We start from the raw sequence: 23,642 nt of genomic DNA on the forward strand, positions 1-23,642 counted from the left end.
TCCTTCAGCAGTCTTTGGGGCTGCTTCCACAGCCATGCTCAGGTCTGCACTGGGTCCTCACTGGAGGTCCAAGCCTGGGCTGGAGATCGTTATTCAAGCCTAGGGCACTGCCTTTGCCTGCGCTGATGCTCTTAGGGCCCTGCCTTCACCCCCGCAGAAGGTAGTGAAAGTCCGTGGGCTGGAGATCTTTATTCGCACCTGAGGCGATGCCTTCAGTGCTTGGGAAAGGCCGAGTTTTAGGGGCCTTTGTCCCTGCAGGAGGCGGTGCCTTCACCCACGTGGTTGCTCAGGGAGAGTCCCAGCCACCTGGGGTCCCTCCTCTTGCAGCGCACAGGTAAGGGCTCAGGGGCTGCCAGTGATTTTCTGGTTGCCCCAGTCCTGTTTACCGGCTTGTGCGGTGTGGGGGGTGGGGGAGGGGCTTCTTCCTCTCGTGTTTTAGTGTGAACTGTTTCACCCCTTTAAAGTGTGGAAATGCCCCGATTCTGCGTACCTTCAATGCTGCGCCCTGTTGTGGGGTTCCTTCGTTCCTCTGGACTCCTTTTTATTTCCCCTTGAGGGGTTCTGTGTGGTTCGGTCAGGAGAGATCGAGCAGCTGCTCCTTACTCTGCCGCCATCTTAACCGGAAGTCTATCAGCATGGCTTTTATTAAAATACTATTCTCCCTTTTGATCCCGGCCATCATCATTTTTAATCATAACAATACACATACGTATATATGTATATATATATATATATATATATATATATAATCTTGTATTGAGTTTTCACTATATCTTAGGATTTTGCATATGGATGCCATACTATACACAATGGAAATGCAATACTTTTGCCACTATTTCTTGTGCAAGTTTTCTAAGGTGAGACTGTACATGGCACATTATTGGCTAATGGAATGAAAGGTGACCAACCACAGGGCTATGCTCTATATCCTGGGTATACTGATTGGCTCAGTGTTTATAAGAGTGTGGGAAAGGTTAATAAGAGTGTGGAAAAGATTTATAGGAGAGTGAGAAGGGTTTATAAAGCCTTAAAATAATATGTATATACATATAATATATGTTTTTATATAAATACATATATATATACACATATAGATAAAATAATAAAATAAATATAATGCTGCTGTTAATTTGTGGATTTTCACCTATTGAAAGCTTCTCTAGAATATAACTCCCATGATAGGTGAGGGATCACTGTATATTCAATAGACAAAGAAGGTAGGCAACTTATTTTTATATGCAGTCAATTGAAATTAAGCAATAAGTATCAGTTTTATCAACTAGTTTTTGTGTTGTCATTCAGATGAATAAGTGATTTTACCAAAGAAAACATATGCAAATTCACTGCATCTTTAATTAAGCAAAATATTTCAATATCCCATTCAAGTTCAAATTATTTGCTTTTTACCTTAGCTTGTTATTAAAATCCAGCATTATTCTTCAGAAGACTAACTTTTAATACGTTGCTTTTTCAAAAAATAAAGTCTTGTTAAAACTTGAGACCCAGAGAACTACCAATGAGGTCAAATCACTTACTTAGGTTGTAACCTACAGTAAATCAGAACTCTGATTCTTATTTAGTTTCACTGCACTAAGTAAATTAATCAAAAGAGAATTTTCCTTGCCATTGCTATTGAAGTCACAATAACCTCTATTTAAAACTGTGGAGGTAGGATTTATGTTTTTTATTCTCACAAAGTTGATTAAGAAATATAAAATTTTCAAATAGATGGTTCTTGATCAGAATGACTCTTACCTGGACATGCTCTGTCCTGGCCCCAGGACTAAACCAATGACTGCAGAAGAAAGAAAAGAATGCGTTAGGAATGAACTTGACTAAAATACAAGCTGTTAGCAGTCACATGACCTACCTCTGTGTATTCTTTGGTATTTTTTTTTTCACCAGGAAAATTCAGTCTTAAGCTATGTTTTATTTTAATGGATATTTTATGTAACTCTGGAAGACTGCTACTTCTTTTAGAAATGTAAAAATGTCTATAACCAAGCAATATTCAAACTGCTAAACACACTGGGTAAGAAGATTATATTTCCACCTAATTACATTAACACAAATTATTGAATCTATATAAATTCCAATATTTTATGAATCAGGTCTAGAAATGAAACACAAAAATGTTGCTGTTCACCAAACTTAATTATAACACCATTATGACAAATTATTACTTTTTGAATATCATATTAAAAATACCAAATCATTATTGTATACAGAACACTGCAAGCAACATGTCCCAATTAGAAAATATATTATTAGTTCATTGGGAAGGCTATATTCAAATTTTTTATATGTTCGAAATATCCAAGGAGAATTTTCAAAAGTAGACATGATTAGCATAGGTATTTATTTCTCCGAAAGATTGGTCTTAATACTGATTCTTATTAAATTATTAATAAGGACAGTTTAATTTTTCTAGATTCTGAGAAAAACTTAGAACACTTGAATTATATCACTTCTACAATCAAGGAGAATATGAAAAATGTGTCCAAGAAAGTGAAGAGTTGTCCTGCAGAAGAGGGATTAGACTGGTTTTGACTGGCCCCAGGAGGCAGAACTACAAGCAATGGGCATAAACTTCAGTGAGGTATTTAGATATACTGATAATTAGATTTAATAAAAAAAAAAAGTGAGAAAATGTTATTCTGCCTTCAGTGGAGGTCTTTAGACAAAGGCTAGATAACCATTCCTCAAGTATGATGAAAAGGAATTCTTTTTTTAAATTATATGTTTAGCTATATGACACCCTTAAGTTTCTCTTGCTTCTGTGGGCTAGGACTATGGTCTATGACCATAGTCATTGGATTTGTGGACTATAGAAGGACGTCTAGTCAAAACCTCACATCTCAGAGGTGAGAAGACACAATCTGAGAGAAGTTAAGTGACTTTTGTTATATTGAAAACTCTGGGAGCAGAGAGGCTCATCCTTGATTGACGGGTGAGGTCCATTGGATCTTGGAATGTTCCCAGAGGCTGTGAGGATAGGGGAGAAAGCAGTTGGCCCAGGGCGGTATAAATACCCTGGCAGCCCTGGCTTTTGGTTCCTTTCCTTCCCTTGGACTTGAGATCTGTGGATCCTGGTCTTTGGAATTGTTGACTTGCTGAGCTCAACCTTGCAAGATCCTCCTGTCTTATACCTTACTGTCATTGTCAACCTGTACCCAGACCATCACTTTCTGATTCTACTGCCCCTAGATATTAGGAAATCATATCATCTATAGTTATCTAGGTTTCCCAGGGCCTGGGAGGGATCCAGGAAGTGGGCAGGAGAAGAAGTGGGTGGAAAAGGGTGGTATACCTGAAGGCTGTTTAGGAATAACATCTAGCAGAAAGAAGAAGAAGCTGAAAGACATCAAGCAGCAGCTTGCTTACTCTGGTTTGGCTTTGGCCAGGCTGAGCCAGAGAAGCTAACTATCCTGAAGCAATTACCTGCCTACAGCTCTGAGGGTTATCATTACCAAATTTAGTTAGGGTTTCCCAATTCCTCTATCCATCCCAATACCCCATCTTTGCCAATTATAGATAAAGCCTTTCAAGTACCTTCCTGGATTGGTTATTTCATAGCTTCTCTGGGAAGGGAGATATGCAGTCAGATAAACCCTTACCAAAGCTGATAGAGCCCAAATCTATTATCACTCAACCCAAGGTGGGACCTGAAGGGATACCATCCACTGACCTGAAGGATCCTGCCTGGGCACTGTTACATAGGAGGGAGGTGTCACATCATCTACTAGGGCAAGCCTCAGTTGATCTTGCCCTAGCCATCTATCTGGACTCCACTGCTGTCCACAATTTCCAGTGGTAGTATACAGTTTAGTTTACCCTGCCTCCCTCTCCATCCACATACATTTTCTGAATATTTATATAACACTTTCAAGATCACATGCAATAGAGAGAAGGAATTTGAACCCATGTAATTTGAATCCAAACCCAATGCTTCCTGGGGTGATATTCATAGGACCATACAATCAAATAATGGCTCCTTAAAGAACAACATCAGGGGGGCAGCTGGGTAGCTCAGTGGATTGAGAGTCAGGCCTAGAGAAAGGAGGTCCCAGGTTCGAATCCAGCCTCAGACACTTCCCAGCTGTGTGACCCTGGGCAAGTCACTTGACCCCCATTGCCCACCCTTACCACTCTTCCACCAAGGAGCCAATACACAGAAGTTAAGGGTTTAAAAAAAAAAAAAAGAACAACATCAGTCTTGTCTTTTGAATGACCATGGTTGAGACCTCATGACCTTTCAATCCATTGTGGGTGACTAAAACACAATGGTTTTATCTTTAGGAGGCAGAAGTACCATCAATGGCAGGGTTAAAAGCTGCCCTAAAGTAATAAAAAGGACTAGTTTTAGGGTGTGGTCATGATATTATTGTTACCAGGTAAACTGATCTAAGTGGGTTTTACCTAGTGTGGATAATTTAGCCTCCTCCTATCTTTCCTTTCTTCCTACATCTTATAATCCAACACATACTCTTTGATTCAGTGACATTGGTCTAGCTGTTCCATGAACAAGAGATTACATCTCCTCTCTGACCTTCTTCCATGCTTGAAATGTCCTCCTTCCTTAACTATGTTTACTGACTTCCCTGGTTTTCTTTAAGTCCCATCTAAAATCTCATGTTCTATAGGAAGCCTTCTCTCTGTTACTAGTTCCTTTTTTAAAATTTTTTTTATTTTGGTATAGCTTGCTTTGTATATATTTATTTAATACTATCTCCTCCATTAGACTGTAAACTCCTTGGGGGCAGGGACTGTCTTTTGCCTATAATTTTATCCCCCAGTGCTAACATAGTGCCTGGCACATAGTAGGAACTTAATGTTTACTGATTGACTGGTAAATCTTGAGTTTGAAGGTACCTCTGAGGTCATCTATTCTAACCCCCTCAGATGAGGAAACTGAAGCCCAGAGATGTGAAGTGATTTGTCAGAAGTCACAGAGGCAGTAAGTATCAAAGATGCACAAAAGGAAAGTAGGAGGGATGGATTCACAGCAAGCCCCTCCCCCCCCCCAATAGAGTTAGGTCTTGGTGGTTACCACCAATGAAGAAACTGAAAGATAAGTTTCAGAAGTAGAAAGACTTCTTCCTACATGTTGGAAAGAATATTAGACTTAGACTTATAAAATCTGAGTGATTGGACTAAATTATATTTTAAAATTATTGACTGCAGGATTATCCCATCAGACTTTAATTTATACACTGTATTTCGCTTTGCTCACATTCCATTTTGTTAGTAATTTATTTAGTGTACCCTTATTATTAGACTATAAACTCTATGAAGGAAGAGAGAATAACAGCTTCTTTCTATTTCCCCTACCTCTAGCATAATCCTTTGTACATTGTAGGCACTAAATGTTGAACTGAACAGAATATAACAATTTCAAGTTGCCTTACTATTCTGCTTAGCCTAAGCTGGACATTTTCTACTTTGTTAATATCTTTCCTAAAATATTGTTTATGCCTACTATACACAAGATATGGTTTAGCCGAACTGGAGCATGGTGGGCACTTCTCTTGTTATAAATACTAAAATTACGCTTTATTAATCTTAATGATGCCAGATGAGATGGGCACCTCATATAAGTTGTCTAAAATTTTGGCCTTAAGTGGTTGATAAGGCTTCTGGACTTAGTCATAGATATTTTAAACAAGGATTTATTGTAGGTCATATCATAAGAGGGTCCTGTTCTTTAATTGATTGGCTAAAAGCACTGACCTGCTTTTGCTGATATGAGAAAATTCTCTATACCTGATAGATTTCTCTCTCCCTGGTGGGCTGTTATTACTGCCTGAGGCCATCCTTGTGAAGGGGAACCTGGAAAGCTGAGTCTGTTGGCATACAGCCTCCCTAAGTGTTTATAGGTTTGCTATTGTTATCTAATTTTTTAAAAAAAATCTTTTTTTCTTTTTTTGAAGTGGGTTATTTGAGGGAGTAATTGCCTAATTTTAATCTCACTAGGTCCTGATAAAGAGTACCCACTTGGCTTTTTATTTATTTTTGGCAGTCTGAAAAGTAGATTGTAAGCCTCTTGAAGGCAAGGGTTTCTGTTTTCTTTTTCTTTCTTATTTTCATTCTTCTTTTCTTTTTTGTTACTCTTGTCTATACCATTAGTATCTAGCACAGTGCTTTGCTCATAGTGGGTATTTAGCAATAAGTATTTAAACTGATTGAATCATTACAGGATTGCTTCAAATTGGTCATACTTAATAATTCTCAGAAGTGTGCCATGAGTTGTTGCCAAGTCAAAACTATCCTACCTATTACTTGTTTAGTTTGATTTAAAAAAATAACCTTAGTGTAGGACTTTAGATTTATCCTATTAAATTTAATCTTGCTGGATTCAGGCCACTTTTCCATTCTGTTGAGATATTTTTGGGTACCAATTCTGTTATGAAATATATTAGCTCTCCTTGCAAGCTTCATGTCATTTGGAAATTTGATAAGCACATACAGTCATTGATTAAAATCTTGCAAAGAAAATAGCCAAGGACAGAGTTTGGTCAATTCAACAAAAACGTATAACAAGTTTTTAAGAGGGGATTTGTTTTCTTGATTTCTCAATTAGAGAAATGTGGGTTAGGAGGAAGTCAAAGGGAGAGAAGATAGAATTTCACTTAAAAAATAAAATTCAATTAAAAACCAATCAAATATATACTGAGAACCTACCAAGTGAAATGGGCTATGTTAGATGTTGCCTTGTTACTAGATATGCCTCTCTAGGCTGAACTAGATTTATTTAAATATTTATCATTTCAAAAATTATTATGAATATTATCCTATCACCCACTTCTTCCATTTTGTCTATGAAAATATTGTGAAACATTGCTAAATGCCTTGCTGGTAGCATTTCTGAAGAAGGAAATGAAATTTAGTATAATTTAAGTTGGGTTTCAAAATGATTTTAAATGCAAGACTTTTTTTTTTAACCATACTACAATATCTCTTCTCTCATAGGGGCTTATGAGAATCAAATAAGATGGAACAGAATACAAATCTTAAAGTTCTATATGTGCCATCAGTTATTTTTATTACTAATTCTTACTGATAAAACATAGATCATAGATACTCTGTAAAGAAATGTTGTGTATTTTTCAGGGTTTACTTTATAGTATGGAACTATGCCCAAGCTATTAATTGTCTCAATTAGTATCTTTGCTGATTCACTAGGATTTTCTAAAAAAACCACCATGTCATCAACAAACGGATTTAAAAATCTGCTCTCTTTGCCTATTTTTATGCCTTTAATTTCTTTCTTGTCTTACTGTTAGCATTTCTTGAACTATATCCAATAATAAAGGAGACAGTATGCATCTTTTTACTCCAGTATCTCCTGGAAAATTTCTGGAGTATCTCCTTGCATGAAGCTTGCTTTTCATTTAAGATCATTATCATGATGTCAAAAAGGTCCTTTATGCCTATAATTTGTAGTTTTTTTCTTTTTAGCATAAATAGGAGTTCTGCTTTGTGGAAGGATTCTTCTCTGTATCCTTTGTTTGGGTGTGGTTTGGGATATTTTTGTTTCTAATTTAATTATTTATGGTGATTGTTTTCCTAATGTTGAACCATTTTTACTTTACTCATTCAAATCTAATTGAATGATTTCTTGGATAAATTACTATAGTCTGCCTGAAAGGATTTTATTTAAAATTGTTATATTTTGTACTCTTCTATGATATCTCTTATGCCCTGCCATATTTTGACTTCAATCGACTTTGTCTCATAGAGAGACTTCTCTTCCCTTGTTCTGTGATATAAGCAAATTGTAATGCTTTAAAATGTAAGCTCTTTAAGGATTCAAATTGTTTTTTTGTTTTTCTTCATATCCTTAGCATGTAACACAGTACCTGATACATATTGTGTGCTTAAAAATTACTGTTGATTTTTTTCAGGAGATATGTTTGCTCTTGTCTGGCCTTTAACTGTTTCAGTGCTTATATAAACATTCTGTCCCTCAGGGTTTAGATGGACTCTCTATACATATTTTCACACCTCTTGAATTACCTTTCTTCAAGTCCCAAATCAAGCTCCAACTTCTCCATGAAGCCTTCCCTATTTCTTTCCCTTCTCTGACTTGAAGGTGAGTCTCAAATTTTTATGATGCTCTGATTTGACTTCTTTATTGCATTTATCACATTCTCCTTTGTATTGTGATTCTCTCTCTCCCTTTCTTCCCTCAAGCAGGGATTTTGTGATCTTTCTCTCTGTATCCCCAGGATGTAGTACATAGTAGGTACTTAATAAATTTTAATAGAATTAAATGGAATTATTACTTACATCTTTCATTATTATTATTTAATTGCTCATGTATTTAGTTAACAAGTTAGTTTAATTGAAGTAACTTCAACATTTATTTAGCATTTATTTAATCATATACTGTGTCATGGATTGTCCATTCTTCTTTGAATGAATACAGGAGGAAAACAGAAACAAAACATCAGTATTACAGTAGTGGGCCATTTTCATCAGGATATAAAGAATAATAGAAAGGTCTTCACCTGTTTGTTGATTTATGGAAAATCATAGACATAGAAGACATTGGAGAAAACAACGTATTGGAGTTCACTTTGCATCATGTAAGAAAATGCTCATGCTGATAAAATCATGGATCTATTCAAGCAATTTAAATGTCAAATTAATTGTATTCTATTTTGTATTCTAGGAATGAATAGACAACACTGATAAAAAAAAACAAAAAAGAGGACTGAAAAATAGAAAAAGAATAGAAGAATTCTCCTGGTATTAAGTCATTAATAAATAATTCTGAATCTCAGAATATAACAAATGATTTTTTAAAAAGATTGAAAATGACTCTACTTTGAGATTTCTAAATGTTACTGGAAATCTAAATTTGTTCTTGTTAAAATGTTTGATTTGTTTTCATTCTTAGTGAAATATTATAATAATGATAAGAAACATAAAACTTATTTCCCTTGCTTTAATATATTGTTCTTTTCAATACTAAGGAATCAGAAACTAAATTAGCCTCCTTAGAAGGATTAAGGTAAAACATTTAGGCTACTCTTTTAACTGATTGTTTTACATTTATTTAATAACTATTTCATTGCTATAGACTAAACATTTCTCTTAAAAAATACCACATTATTAAAATCCAGTCATTAAAAAGTATAACAAATTATGCAAAGGGTGAGTTACTACTCCATATGCAAAATGACTACAATATAAAATGTTATTTTATGAAAATGTCAACACTTTAAAAGTCAGAATACATTCTAAACCTCATAATAGCAATATTCTGTGGGATTCCTTAACATTTGTAACTTAAGTTTTAAAAATCTTTTGTAACAGATTCTATAAAAGTATTCTTTTAGATGAGTTGCAAAGTAACCCAGTTCAAAGTACTGGTATACAAAGAAAAGAAGAAACAAAAACAAATTCATCTTTAAGGAGTTCACGTTCTAAAACAATATGCAAACTTTATGCATAAAAGATGTTCCTAGGATTAACTGAAGATAGTCCCTGGGTGAAGGCACTAAACAGAGCTTTTCCCCTTTTCCCTTCCTTTTTCTGCCTCCTTGTATGTTATCTTCCTCTCCCTCCCCCCTTACATTGCAAGCTCCTTGAGGGAGGAGATTGTCTTTATTTTTGTTAACTGTATCTCCTAGGCTTAGCAAAGTGCCTGGCACATAGTGGGTGTTTAATAAATGTTTATTGTATTCTATTGGATGTTGGCCATAGGTGTGTAAAAATGTTTTAGAGATAGAAAAAAACAAAGCTTAATGAAGGTGGGGGAAGAGGGCAGGACTGGGTCAAGAGGGAAGAGTTAGAATTAGATATACTGCAAAAGTCCCTTCTAATTCTGAAGTGTAATTTTATTACTTGCCGGATAACCATATACTGAACGAAAAAGTAAGGAGGCATAGATATAAGAAAAAAATAATGAGTTGAATTTTGAATATGCTAAATCTCAAGTCAGTAGGTAATACTTTCAGATCAAGAAATTCAGTAATCATTACCTAATTATAATGAGGTATTCCTAAAAATAAATAACATAGTTTTTTTTCTTCAGAGCTATTTAATATTAAAAAAAATCAGAGCATGGATTTTGACTATATTTTAAGTTGCCCTGAGTAAGGGGAAGAGGAAGAGAAATGGAAACTGGGCCTCAGATATACCTTTACTCACTCTGATAAAATATGCCTTAAAAGCAAGGATTATTTCATTTTGACTTTGAATCTCCAGGGCATAGAATGATGCCAAGTACATGGCCTATTGACTCACTTATGGTCAAACATTAGAGGTGAAATTCCCTAAAACTTTATTGTGAAGTTGAATTGGCACTAGATTAATTATATTAGAAACCTGAATAATCTCCATTCATATATTATGAGAATCACTTCTGCTCTATTACTCTAGGTTTGCAACTTATATCTCTGCATATGGTCCTTTAAAACTTTAAAATATCAAGGAAATGGCATTTTTATATGGAGTTAAATATTACAGTAATCATCTCTATAACAATCAAAATATTTCTATGTCTAAATATCCCACTTAATCTATTATTGGCAAATGGTAATATATAATTGATAATTCTAGTGTATTCCTAGCTAAGGTTACCTGTGTTATAATGGGGGATATGTGAGGCCCTTGAAAGGTCGGAGTGGATTTGGAGGGAGCACACTCTCACCCATAGGCCTCTGTGTAATTGCTGCTGGCAAAAGGGTTATGCCTCTCCCCACCTGATAGGCTCTGCTGGACTGAGCTTGTCAGCTGTCCTCTTTAACAGTGGCCCAGACAGGGAACCATTGAGGAATTCTATGCATGGTAAACTTCTCTAGTTCCTCAATTGGGGGTTGGAATAATTATTGATAAGGGCTATTGGTGCACTGATAGGATAATGACTTTCCTTCCCAAGGGCTTTGGATATATTCATCACTCAGGAAAGATACATATAACAAACTGCTATATTTAATTCTAGTTAAATGGGGTTAGGAACAAGGATAAGGATGGAGGATTTGGGATCCTTATTGCTAATAGTCTAAGGTAATGATCAAGCTATGGCGATTGCTAGATCAGGTAGAAACTGGAGGTTCTTCATCCTCACATTAACTCTGGCCTGACTTGGCTGGAGCCAAGCCAAAGATTAGGGAAGGCTATTGATGATCTTTGAATGACAGTGCCACCATTCTCTCTCAGCTCTATTGACAATGATGGTAATTTCTCTCTAGCTCTCTCAGTAAGGCAAGTTGGGTTGCAGGTACAGTCCTACCCTCCCTCTCAACCTCCCACCTCCCATGTTCTGCTCCAGACTGAGCCAACTTGTGCTGTGCCTGGTGGATATTTATAGGGTTGGCTCCAACTGACTTTTGATCTCACTCACAGGCACCTGGGTACATTCTCAGGTCTTCAAGGGCCACTTGTCACTCAAAGGTGGCTGGTAGCTACTCTATATGTATCTTGTTTATACCTATTAATATACATTTTGCTTCCTCCATTAGGATGTAAGACACTTGAAAGCAGTGATTATCATATGTTTTTCTTTGTATATCTTACAATTAGGACAAGGTTTGATAAGGCTAAGGCTAAATAAAAGCTACTTGGTTGGTTGATTATAATACAATTCTAGCAAACCAAAATCATTTAAAAATCCTTTGAATCATAATGGGATCAATCATTGGACTATCTGCAAAATGCTTTCAAGTTTTATAAAAAATTTTCCTAAGCAACTTAAAAAACTCAAATAAAATGTATGAAGAATGCCTATTTTCCAGATGATGGCATGTTGATAAATGGCAAATCGATTGAATTAACAAGTACATGAACACTTACAAACTGGACAGGACTGCAAAAAGAGTTGGACTGATAATTATATAGGAAGAAGAAAGTGAGTTTGAGTTTGGGAAGTTGAGCAGTGGTTAAAAAAAGAAAAAAGTTTTGTACTTCTATTTTTCAGGTACCAATTAAAAATTTTTAAACTGTCAGGGTTAAAATAGGGGTTTTGTCAAAGTAAGAGAGCAGCTTTTCATAATTTAAGTTTTAATAAGAATATAGTAGAGTTGTAAATTAATATTATCCCTTTAAGCCAGAGAAAAGAAAAGTTCTAGCAGCTTTTAAGAAGTAACAATTTAGTTTTAGTTAAAATAGAGATAATAAAAATATAATAAAGTGAATATAGAAAAGGAGAGAAATATAAGAAAGGGGTAGAGAAAGAAAATTTCCTTATGTCTATACTAGTTATCCTATAATTACCTAAAATTCCTAATACTACCTCTAACTGTCTTCTGAGGGCAGTTTCTTCTGATTCACTAACTACCTAACGCCCTAAAATAATGGATAACCACACTACTCACTCACTCCTTCAACCAGTTTTCTATAGTAGCCCAAACTTTCAGTAGCCCACTGACAGCAGATCCTTGCGTATGAGATAGATCTCCTGCTCTCTAGAGATCCCAGAGGCAAAAAGCACTTTAAAGGCTAAAGCCAAAGGCCCTCTCAGTAAGCTCAGGCCCACCTTTATATTCCTGCAACCAAACACCAAGCCACACTACCAGCAACCAACCCCCAATGACCAACTCATGCCCAGTGAGGCAACTTCTCCACAACTGCCAGCTCTCACCGCCAGCAACTCCCCATCCAACTGTCAGCAAATGACAGCATGCAACTGACACTGGCTCCTCAGGGGGCTCCCCCTTCCTACTTCCTGTCACTGTGGGCTGGTTCATTCCTACACATCTCTATAGTAAGAGGACCTCCAGTTGTGCTGTGGCACAATTGAATGTAATAGACTTCTCTACTAGCAGCAATGCTAGTAATCCAAGACATTTCTGAGGGACCTATGAGGAAGAACAACATCCACATCCAGAGAAAGAACTGTGGGAGCAGAAACACAGAAGAAAAACAACTGCTTGATCACATGGTTCAATGGGGATATGATTAGGGATGTAGGCTGTAAATGAGCACCTTAGTGCAAATATGAATAATATGGAAATAGATCTTGATCAATGACACATGTAAAACCCAGTGGAATTGTGTGTTGGCTATGGGAGAGGAGGTGGGAGGAGGGGAGGGAAATAAAATAAATCATGTAACCACAGAAAAATTATCTTAATCAATAAAAAAGAAAAAAAGAAAGAAATCCCACCTGATCATAGTGAATAATCCTTGTGATCACTTGCCGGAATTTTTTGCCTATATAAGATTTTTGCATCTAAGTTCATTAAGGAAAGTGGTCGGTAGTTTTCTTTCTTTGTTTTTGGTCTACCTGGATTTAGAATCAGTAAAATATTTGTGTCATAAAAGGAATTTGGTAAAACCCGTTCTTTGCTTATTTAGTGAAATAGTTTGTATAGTATGATAGGAGGGGAGATATAATAAATGTTGGAAGGGATGTGGCAAAATTGGGACATTAATGCATTGCTGGTGGAGTTGATCCAAATCATTCTGGATGGCAATTTGGAACTATGTCTAAAGGGCTTTAAAAGACTGTCTGCCCTTTGATCCAGTCATACCACTGCTGGGCTTATACCACAAAGAGATCACAGGGAAAAAGACTTGTACAAAAATATTTATAGCCACGCTCTTCGTGGTGGCAAAAAATTGGAAAATGAGGGGATGTCCTTCGATTGGGGAATGGCTGAACAAACTGTGGTATCTGTTGGTGATGGAATACTATTGTGCTCAAAGGAATAATGAACTGGAGGAATTCCATGTGAACTGGAACAGCCTCCAGGAATTGATGCAGAGTGAAAGGAGCAAAGCCAGAAGAACATTGTATACTGAGACTGATGCACTGTGGTAAAGTTGAATGTAATGGACTTCTGTAGTAGCAGCAATGCAATGACTCAGGACAATTCTGAGGGACTTATGGAAAAGAACACTACCCCCTCTCAGAGGAAGAACTACAGGAGTGGAAATACAAAAGAAAAACAATTGCTTGAACACATGCGTTGATGGGGACATGATTGGGGATGTAGATTTGAAACAACCACACCAATGCAACTATCAATAGTATGTAAATAAGTCTTAATTGATGACACATGTTAAAACCAGTGGAAATATGTCTTGGATATGGGATGGGTGAATGGGGGTTTAAGGGGAAAGTAAAAACATGAATCATGTAAGTATGGAAAATTTTTCTAAAAAAATAAAATATTTAAATCTTAAAATAAACAAACAAACAAACAAACCAATAAATAAATGTTTGCTAGAATTCACTTGTGAATCCATCTGGTGATGGGAATTTTTTTCTTAGGGAGTTCCTTAAGGGCTTGTTCAATTTATTTTTCTGAGATGGGATTATTTAAGTATTCTATTTCCTATTTGTTAATGTAAGCAAGTTATATTTTTATAAATATTCACCCATTTTACCTAGATTGTCATATTTATTGCCATATGATTGGACAAAATGGTTCTTAATAATTACCTTAATTTCCTCATCATTATAGGTGAGGTCATTTGATTTTCTTCTTTCTTAATAGATTAACCAGGACTTTATCCATTTTATTTGGTTTTTCAAAGTACCAGCTCCCAATCTTCTTTATTAGTTCAATAATTCTTTTACTTTCAATTTTATTAATTTCTCCTTTAATTTGTAGGATTTCCAATTTAGTTTTTATTTGGGGATTTTAATTTGTTTTCTTTCTAATTTTTTAATGTGTATGCTCAATTAATTGACCTCTTCCCTCTCTAATTTGTTGATATATGCACTCAAGGATATACATTTTCCTCTGAGTATTGCTTTGGCTACATCCCATATATTTGATATGTTGTTGACTCACCATCATTCTCTTCAATGAAATCATTGTTTCTATGACTTGTTCTTTAACCAACTAATTTTGGAGAATCATATTATTTAATTTCCCATTAATTTTTGATATGCCTCAACATGTACCCTTACTAATTATAATTTTTATTGCATTAATATCTGAAAAATTGCATTCGTTATTTCTGCTTTTTTGCATGTTTGCCATGTTTTTATGCCCTAGTACATGGTTAATCTTTGATGCTGAAAAGAAGGTGTACCCTTTTTGTCCTATTTATTTTTCTACATATATCTATTATCTCTAATTTTTCTAAGATTTCATTCACATCTCTTACTTCTTTCTCATTTATTTTTTGGTTTGATTTATGTAGAACTGATAGAGGAATGTTCAGGTCTCCAACTGACATAGTTTTATTATCTATTTCCTCCTTAAGCTGTAATAGTTTCTCCTTTAAAAATCTGGATGCTATATCATTTGGTGCATGTGTGTCTAACTGCCTCATGTTTGTTTCTTGTAGATAACATATGGTAGGATTTTAGTTTCTAATACACTCTAATATCTGCTTCCATTTTATGGGTGAGTTCATCCCATTCACATTCAGAGTTATGATTACCACTTGTGTATTTCTCATCATTTTGATTTCCTCTTTTAGTCCTTCCTTTTCTTCTTTCACTATTTTCTTCTACACCAGTGTTTTGCTTTTAATCAGCCCCATTTTCCCCACCCTTATTTTATTTTATTTCCCTTCCCACCTCCTACCTTCTTATTCCCCTATTATTTTTCTTTAGGGTCTATTAATTCTCTTCCCCCTCTCTTTCCCTCCCTTTTGGTACTCTCTGCCCCATTCCTCGACTTGGCTTTTCCATCTTAATTTCCCTTTAAGGTAAGATAGAACTCTATATGCCAAAAATCTGGTTACTCTTCCCTTTCACAACTGATTCCACTGAGTAAGGTTTAAGTAATACCTTTTACCACTCTCTTACTCCACTTTTTATAATAGTATACTTCCCTACCCACTCACCATGTACCTCTTTATGTGGTATAATTCATACTATTTTTCTTCTTCCTTTGAGTTTCTCTTACTACCATCCTCTATTCCACCCCCCCTTTCTTATATATCATCTTAAACAACTTATACTACAACCTCTGTTTATGAATAATTCTTCTATCTACTTTAATGAAAAAAATTTAAGTAACAGATATAATTTTTCCATATAAAAATATAATCATTTTAACCTTATTGAAATTTAAAAAAATTTTTACCTCTTTCTTGTTTACCTTTTTATGGTTCTCTTACATTTTGTATTTGAACATCAAATTTTCTATTTATTTCTGGTCTTTTTTTAGGAATACTTAGAAATCTTCTGTTTTGTTAAATGCTCATACTTTCCCCTGAAAGTATATTAGTCAGTTTTGATGGGTAGGTGATTCTTGGTTATAGACCCAATTTTCTTGCCTTCCTGAATATCCCCTTCCAAGCTTTGTGGTCCTTTAGGGTGGATGCTGCCAGATCCTGTGTAATCCTGACTGGGACTCCTTAATATCTAAATTGTCTCTTTCTGGCTGCTTGCAATATTTTCTCCTTGGCTTAGAAGATGTTGAATTTGGCTATTATATTCCTGAGTGTTATCTTTTAAAGATTTAATGTATGGGATGGTTTATGGACTCTTTAAATGTCTATTTTGCCATCTTGTTCAATAATACCAGGGAAATTTTCTTAGATAATATCTTGTAACATGATGGTAAGGCTTTTATTTTTTTCAGGCTTTCAGGTAGACCAATAATTCTCATTTTTTTCCCCTAGATCTGTTTTCTAGCTTAACTACCTTTTAAATAAGATATTTGATGTTTCCTTATATTTTGTTATTCTTTTGATATTGCTTTATTAATTCTTGCTATCTCGTGAGATCATTAGCTTCTACTTGCCCAATTCTAGTATTTAAAGACTGATTTTCAGCTATGATCTTTTGATTTTCCTTTTCAATTTTGTCTATTCTGCTTTTCATAGCTTCCAACAGGTCAATTCTGGTCTCCAATTTGCTTATTACTTCATGTTTGTTTGTTTGTTTTGTGCTTCTTTTTCCATGTGGGCAATTTTGTCTTTTAAGCTGTTATTTTCTTTTTGAATTACTTTCATTTTCCCTTCAGTTTTATTCCCATTTTTCTTCTATCTTTTTAATGTGGTTCCTGAATCTGTTTTTGAGTTCCTTAAGAGCTTGTGACCAATTTCCATTTTTTGGGGAAAATTCGGATGTTATTTACTTGTTTGTCACTCTCTGCTGTTGCTTCTGTATTTTGCTCTTTTTCTCCATAGAAATTATCCAGGGTCAAACTTTTTATTTATTTATTTATTTATTTTTTGCTGCTGCTTATTTCTTTTGCTACTTGTAGATTGAGGTTCCTGCGTGTTGATGAACATTGCTTTCTTAGCTTCTGTCTCACAGGGCTCAGCTTTGCTAGTATCTTCCAGGCAGTTCTTTGTATAGTATACTTTAAAGCATTTTGCCCTGAGACTATTTTTCTAGTCCCTGTTGCCTCTCCTGTGGCCAGCCTTGTTTCTGCTCAATCCTTGTGCTCTGCTGCCTAAGCTCCACGCTCTTCAGCCTCAGGTCTCAAGTCTTTCTGCCAAGGTCTTGCACTGCCTTCCGGTGTAAGTCTGTGTTCAGCCAGTCCCTGAGAATTTAGAGATTTCCTGACTCTGGTAGGTGGAGTGGGGGAGGGGTGATCACCTCACGTTGCATCCTGTTGGAGAGCCTCTTTTGTTGTCTGATTTTGATTTCTGTCCTTTTGAGACTCTTTCTATTGACTGGTTGTAAGGAGATTCAGAAAGTTCCTGCTATTCTGTGGTCATCTTAGCTCTACCTCACCTTAACTATTTTAATACATTTTAAAAAGTCAGTTTTATTAAGCCAATAGTCTTTTTATTTTAAATTTTAAACATCTGTTTTAATCAATCTGTTAAAGAGACCCATCAATTTTACTTTTGCAACAAATCTCGATGATGCCTCCTTTTCTCTTATACCCTGATGCAGGCACCCTTTGCTTCCTGCTTGAATTATATATAGCCTGCTATTTGGTCTTTCTGCTACAAGTCTCTCTCTATGCCAGTCTGTCCTCCAGCTATGAAAGTAATTTTCCTAAAATAGAAGTTTGACCACGTCACTTCCCTACTCAATAAACCCTAGTGGCTCCCTTTCATTTTAAGATAAAATACAATATCCTCTGCTTGGCATTAAAAGACCTCATTAACTTATTCTTCTGCTCCCTCCTCCCAAACTGGCCTCCTTGCTATTCAGAGAATAAGACACTACTTCTTGGTCCTGGACATTTTCTCTGGCTGACCTGCATGCCTAGAATGCTCTCCTTCCTTATATTTACATCCTGGCTACTCTGGCTTCCTTAAAATTCTAGCTAAAATTATACATTCTTTAGGAAGTCTTTCCCATTCCCTCTTAATTCTAGTGTCCTCTCTCCACTGAATATTTCCCATTTATCTTGTATACAGTCTTTTTGCACCTATCTATTGTTAAAATCATTATCTGGGATAAGTTGGATGCCACCTTGACTAACAGGGATGGCAGTTGAGAGATTTGGAATGTTCCCTGGTGCCATGAGCCAGGGGCAAAAGTTGCTTGGTCCCACTCTATAAATACCTTTGAACATTATACCAATAACATCAAAAACAAATGCAAAACACACAAAAAAATCTCATAAGAAGAAATTTTCTGGCAACATAAAATTTAACACAACACTACACAATCACACACTGGTTCCTGATCCAGGGAATCTCTTCAAGCAAGTAAACATCTGACAACATGGGTATGCAGCAAAGGTGAAGAGGAGATGAGATTCCAAAGATTCCAGAGATTCCAGAGACACCAGGACATCAGGACATCAGGATCAGCACAAGGACAACACAAGAGACATTGCACAAAGACTACACAAGGACCTGAACTGTGACAACACCTATGTGACTTAGACAACATCACCGGGAGAATCACAATAGCAACAAGATCAACTGAACAGGATTGAGTTTGAATGGTGCAAGGTTTACACATTCAGACACAAATCAATGAGAAATGAGCAAATGCACACACTAGATTGCATGCAATAGAACAAAGGCTGATTGAGAAAGAGATTCTGGAAGAAGAAGTTGAGTATAAACCAAACAGCACATGCTAAGTCATAAGTCCAACACATAGACACAGTAAAGTCACATCACATGTACATAGTGTAAATAGATGTAAATAAATTTGAGTACAACGTACATTGGCAACAATAGACAAGAGAACTCAAATTCCTTGTAAGGTCAAACAGTACTCATACTCTTTCATGGAAACATCACATGAAAATCTTGTACATATGTATTATATTGTTACTAACCGTAACAAATGGATAGTTTACTAACCTGTAGGGAGAGAATAATGAAAGGGAAATTCAATTCTAGCTAGCAAAGGGACAGTGTAAAATAGTTACAAATGTTCAAATAGAACAATTAATAAGTAATGTCAGACAGACATTGTATAACGTAGGTTAGTTAGCAATGTGACTAATAAACTAATACATTAATATAGCTTAAGAACTTACCTACAGACTAATCTTCCTAATAATAGATTAGGGACTAGAGATGTAAAAAATGTTAGAATGTTGTGTGTTAGGAATGTTCATTTAAAATTCAGTATTAGAAAACATTAAGATAGTTTGTTGCAGAAATGCATTTACCTAGAATAAGTAAGAAGCAACATAGATAGATACTGTTATATTTGTTACAGTGATTACATGTTATACTTTATTCTCAGATGTCAAAACCTGTGCAAAGCAATGTATTCAAACCCCACACTCTCCTAGAAAAATCTTTCCCAAACCTTTGTCCTTAGCATAAGATAAGAATAGATAGACTAGGACATTACTTAAGATAGGATTTATTATTTTGGGAAGGGTAGTTAGAGGGATAGGAGTACATAAGTTTAGTTAAGCATAGAGTAGAAATCCAACAATGAAGAAGATCAGTAGGAAATTTAAAGGTTGAATTTTCCATAAAATAAAATGGCATTTATGTTAAAATCATTATCTGGGATAAGTTGGATGCCACCTTGACTGACAAGGATCGCAGTTGAGAGATTTAGAATGTTCCCAGGTGCCGTGAGCCAGGGGCAAAAGTTGGTTGGCCCCATCCTATAAATACCCCCTAGGAACTACAATTGGGGTCTCAGAACTCAGAGCTCAGACTGGAGCAAACTTCTCTTGGAGCAAGAACTGGGACAGGGAGGTGAATAGTGAAGGGTGGTAGAAGAAGAGGGTAGGCCTGAATCTAAATCTGTATCCTGTGCTTGATTAAGAGAGAGCTAGTGATCCATCAATATTATTGGTAGTAGAGCTGAGAGAATACACAGATCATGAATCCACATCTCCATCAATAGCCTTCCCTATTCTCTGATTTAGATGTGGCCAGGTCAGGTCAGGGATAGTGAGAGGGTGATGATCTCAAGCCTCTACCAGCCTAGCAGTCTCCAGTTCTTATCAAAGATTAGCTTAGTAGCCAAAGAATAGCAATAGGGTTTCCAATCCCCAAATCTATTACCTTGTTATCCTTTCCCCATCAATAGATAATACAGTGATTTAACAAGTACCTTCCCTGAGTGGTTATTCTATCACAGCCCTTGGGAAGGGAGAACTAATACACAGACAGATACCAATTGTTTCCAAAGCCGATCAATTGCCTATTAACAATCCAAACTCAGATTGGGCCTAGAGAGGTTAACCATCTACCTAACCTCTCAAGAGGTCCCAACCTGGGCAACTGTTAGAAAGAAGTCACTTGGGGGCAGCTGGGTAGCTCAGTGGAGTGAGAGTCAGGCCTAGAGACAGGAGGTCCTAGGTTCAAACCCGGCCTTAGCCACTTCCCAGCTGTGTGACCCTGGGCAAGTCACTTGACCCCCATTGCCCACCCTTACCAATCTTCTACCTATGAGACAATACACCGAAGTACAAGGGTTTAAAAAAGAAAAGAATAAAAAAAAAGAAAGAAGTCACTGACAGGTTTAACCAACCAAGCCCGTCAGAGAGAAGAGGGATAGATTACAGCAACAGCTATTGTGAGAGGAGAGGGTGGGTGTTCTTCCTTCACCAACTTTAGCTGGCTTAGGCCTTGGGCCCCTGATCCCTCCTATGTCCATACTATCCTTAAGATCTATATACCAGCCATCCTCTAATATCTAGAAGGAAGATCTATAGGGAGATAGTAGTAGTAGGAGGAGATATACAAAGAAAGAAATAAGATCAGATCACAGATCATCAGAAATATATATCTCCATCTCCATTTCTTTTTAACACTATTTGCCTAATGTCTCCTCCATTGAGTCATGAGCTTCCTGAGATGAGTAATGTCTTTAGCTTTTCTAACCAGTATTTGTATTCAGTGTATCTTTGTATTCAAAGCATATAATAGGAATTTATAATTTGTGATTTTGCTTGGGTTTAAAAAAAAATAACTTTTCAAATTTTAAAAATTGCTTGCTAAATTCATTCATTTGTCCTTTCTTTCTGATTGATGAATGTTTAGATTTTTTTCTTTCAGAAGTGCTTTAGCTGCATTTTGCAAGTTTTGTTATACTATATTATTTTTAGAGTTTGTAATTAAGGATTTATTTTTATTGTTTCTATTTCTGGATGATTCATAATCCTTAGATTCCCATAATACCTTTTTATTTGTTATTCATGTGTCCTTCAAATCTTGTCTTTACATTTTCCTCATTATTTTTTCTTCCTTCCTCTACATTTTTGTGGTCTTTTTTTTTTTTTTTTGCCTCCCCACTCCCAAGATTCTATTGTTTTGAAGAGAATCTTTGCTCTTGGTTTTAAATTCTTATATTCTTTGATTTAGAATTGGCTTCCTACTAATAAATCCCTTTCCAGGACTAGTTGTATTTTGTAGGGGAAACTGCACAGAGATGGTTTGGAATGTTGGGAGAAAAATAGACTGACAATAAAGGCAGTTGGAGGTGGGAGGAGAAGAGACTTCCTGGAGAGGATGGTTATGCTCAGGGGTTCTGTCCTGGACCCAGGAGCAAAAAGGAACTTGCTCTTTGCCTCTCAGGAAAAGAAAACATATCTATTCCTGGGATTTTCCCAACTCTTGCCTCTGCCCTGGTACCTGTGGATCGTGCTACTGGATGAAAAGGATTTAGGAGTCAGCTGAACTGAAAGCCTGTCTTGAGGGGTAACAACAGGGAGAGACAGGCTAAGCCAGGCTCTAAGATCAAGATCCCCGCTCTGCTTGCTGACTACTGCTAAAGATTTTTACTCAAGCAATCTAGTATAGTTATAGCATAGGGTAGGAAGAAGGAAACCTCCATAAGCTATAAGTCCCTAGTTCAGATCTGAGAGACTTGAAACCACTCTGTGCTTTAGGTTTAGGGCAAATACTAATTCCCTCAATCCTGATCCCTTCCCTTTTGAACTTGTTATTAAATAGCCTTTAGTTAATATAAAGCAGTCAGAATCAATTGTGGTAGGGGTTAAGGGGTCTGGAATAGAGAATAGGTTCCTTAAGGAAAAAGCTGTAAGTAACCTCAAATTTAGCTGAATCTTGAGGTGTCAGTCATTGATTCCTCCCCGCAGAGGCTGCATAGGAGGAGACATCAAGGAAGATTAGGCATTAAGCAAAGACCTGAACAGAAGCCAATCTTTAATTCCTTTGGTGTCTATCCTGGGCAGACCTCTGCTCCCCCTCTTCTTTCACCCTATTCTATAGGGACAGAGAGGGAACAGCCATAACCTCTCTGTCAACCAAAAGGTGTTTCTTTCCTGAAGTTGACTGGTCAAACCACTCTTGACTAGAATCAACTAGCATCTCCTAGGAGGTTCCCATTTTCTATTAGAAACAACTTGCCAGGTAGGGAGAGGCCATCAGCTCCCTGCTCAGTCAGGTAGGGTTTCTATGAGGGATGGCTAATCAACACTCTTGGGCTAACTCACAGTAAAGCCATGTCAGGGTTTTCCTTTCTGACTTAGCCTTTGTAAGAGAGTTTTCTTACAGTTTCTACTCATCTACTTTGACTTATTAAGGTTCATTCAGTCCAATTTATCATCCAATTAAGATTCTAATTGATGTTATCTACCTATCTCCAGAACATTTTCCTTCTTTCCTCAATGTATTCAGTTTCTGGTTCAAAGTCTTTCTTTCCTCCCAATTCCTGTTGGCATACTGGGGTACCTAACACACATATCTCTATTCCCTCAAATACTCTAATTTCCCAGTTCTTTCTGAATTTCTTATAACCTATTTCTCCACCCTGCCTGGGCTACTCACAGAAATGGTGATACTTTTGATCTTGTCATCACCCTCAGGTATCCTACTTTCGTGTTCAAGAACTCCAAAATTCCTCCATTTGATCACAGTATTATGTCATTCCATATTTTCTTCTACTTTATAACTTTTTACCCAATTGTCTCTTCAGAACCTTTAATCCCTCTTCTTTCCCAGGCCATTGTTCTTGCAATGACTACTCTCTATCTTAACTTTTTTGTGAACCAATTCCAACTCACACTATCTTTTATACTTAAGTCCTTGACTCATCCTATCATAGACTCAACTCAATTCAGCATCAACAGGAGCCTTATATAAGTCCCATCATCTAGTGTTTTCACTCCTATGAAAGAGCTCCTAAATGAAGCTGGAAAAAAAACCCAAGAAACTCTGCCAGTTGAGTCCACTACAAAATTATTTTACATAAGCTCAACTATGCTATCTTTATAGTAAGGAAATCTTTTTATCTGTAATGGATTTACTATTTCACTGACCCCAGAAGCTTTTCTGAACCAATTTTTCCCTTTTAAAGGCTCCCATGACTCTGCCTTCCTCCTTCTAGTTGAGGACCTTGCGCTGTAATTAACTGAAAAAAATCA

At 36.3% G+C, this 23,642-nt stretch overlaps 1 protein-coding gene across 1 annotated transcript in view; it reads right to left on the bottom strand.

Moving 5' to 3' along the window:
- The window catches only part of GPATCH2 (G-patch domain containing 2), a 302,311-nt gene that overhangs the window by 87,942 nt on the left and 190,727 nt on the right, over positions 1–23,642 (bottom strand). Inside the window, exon 7 of the mRNA XM_044673708.1 lies at positions 1,756–1,795. Within this exon, the coding sequence (XP_044529643.1) occupies positions 1,756–1,795 (40 nt within the window). The remainder of the gene's footprint in view (positions 1–1,755; positions 1,796–23,642) is intronic.

Source organism: Gracilinanus agilis, chromosome 4 (assembly GCF_016433145.1).
Source record: "Gracilinanus agilis isolate LMUSP501 chromosome 4, AgileGrace, whole genome shotgun sequence".
NCBI lineage: Eukaryota > Metazoa > Chordata > Mammalia > Didelphimorphia > Didelphidae > Gracilinanus > Gracilinanus agilis.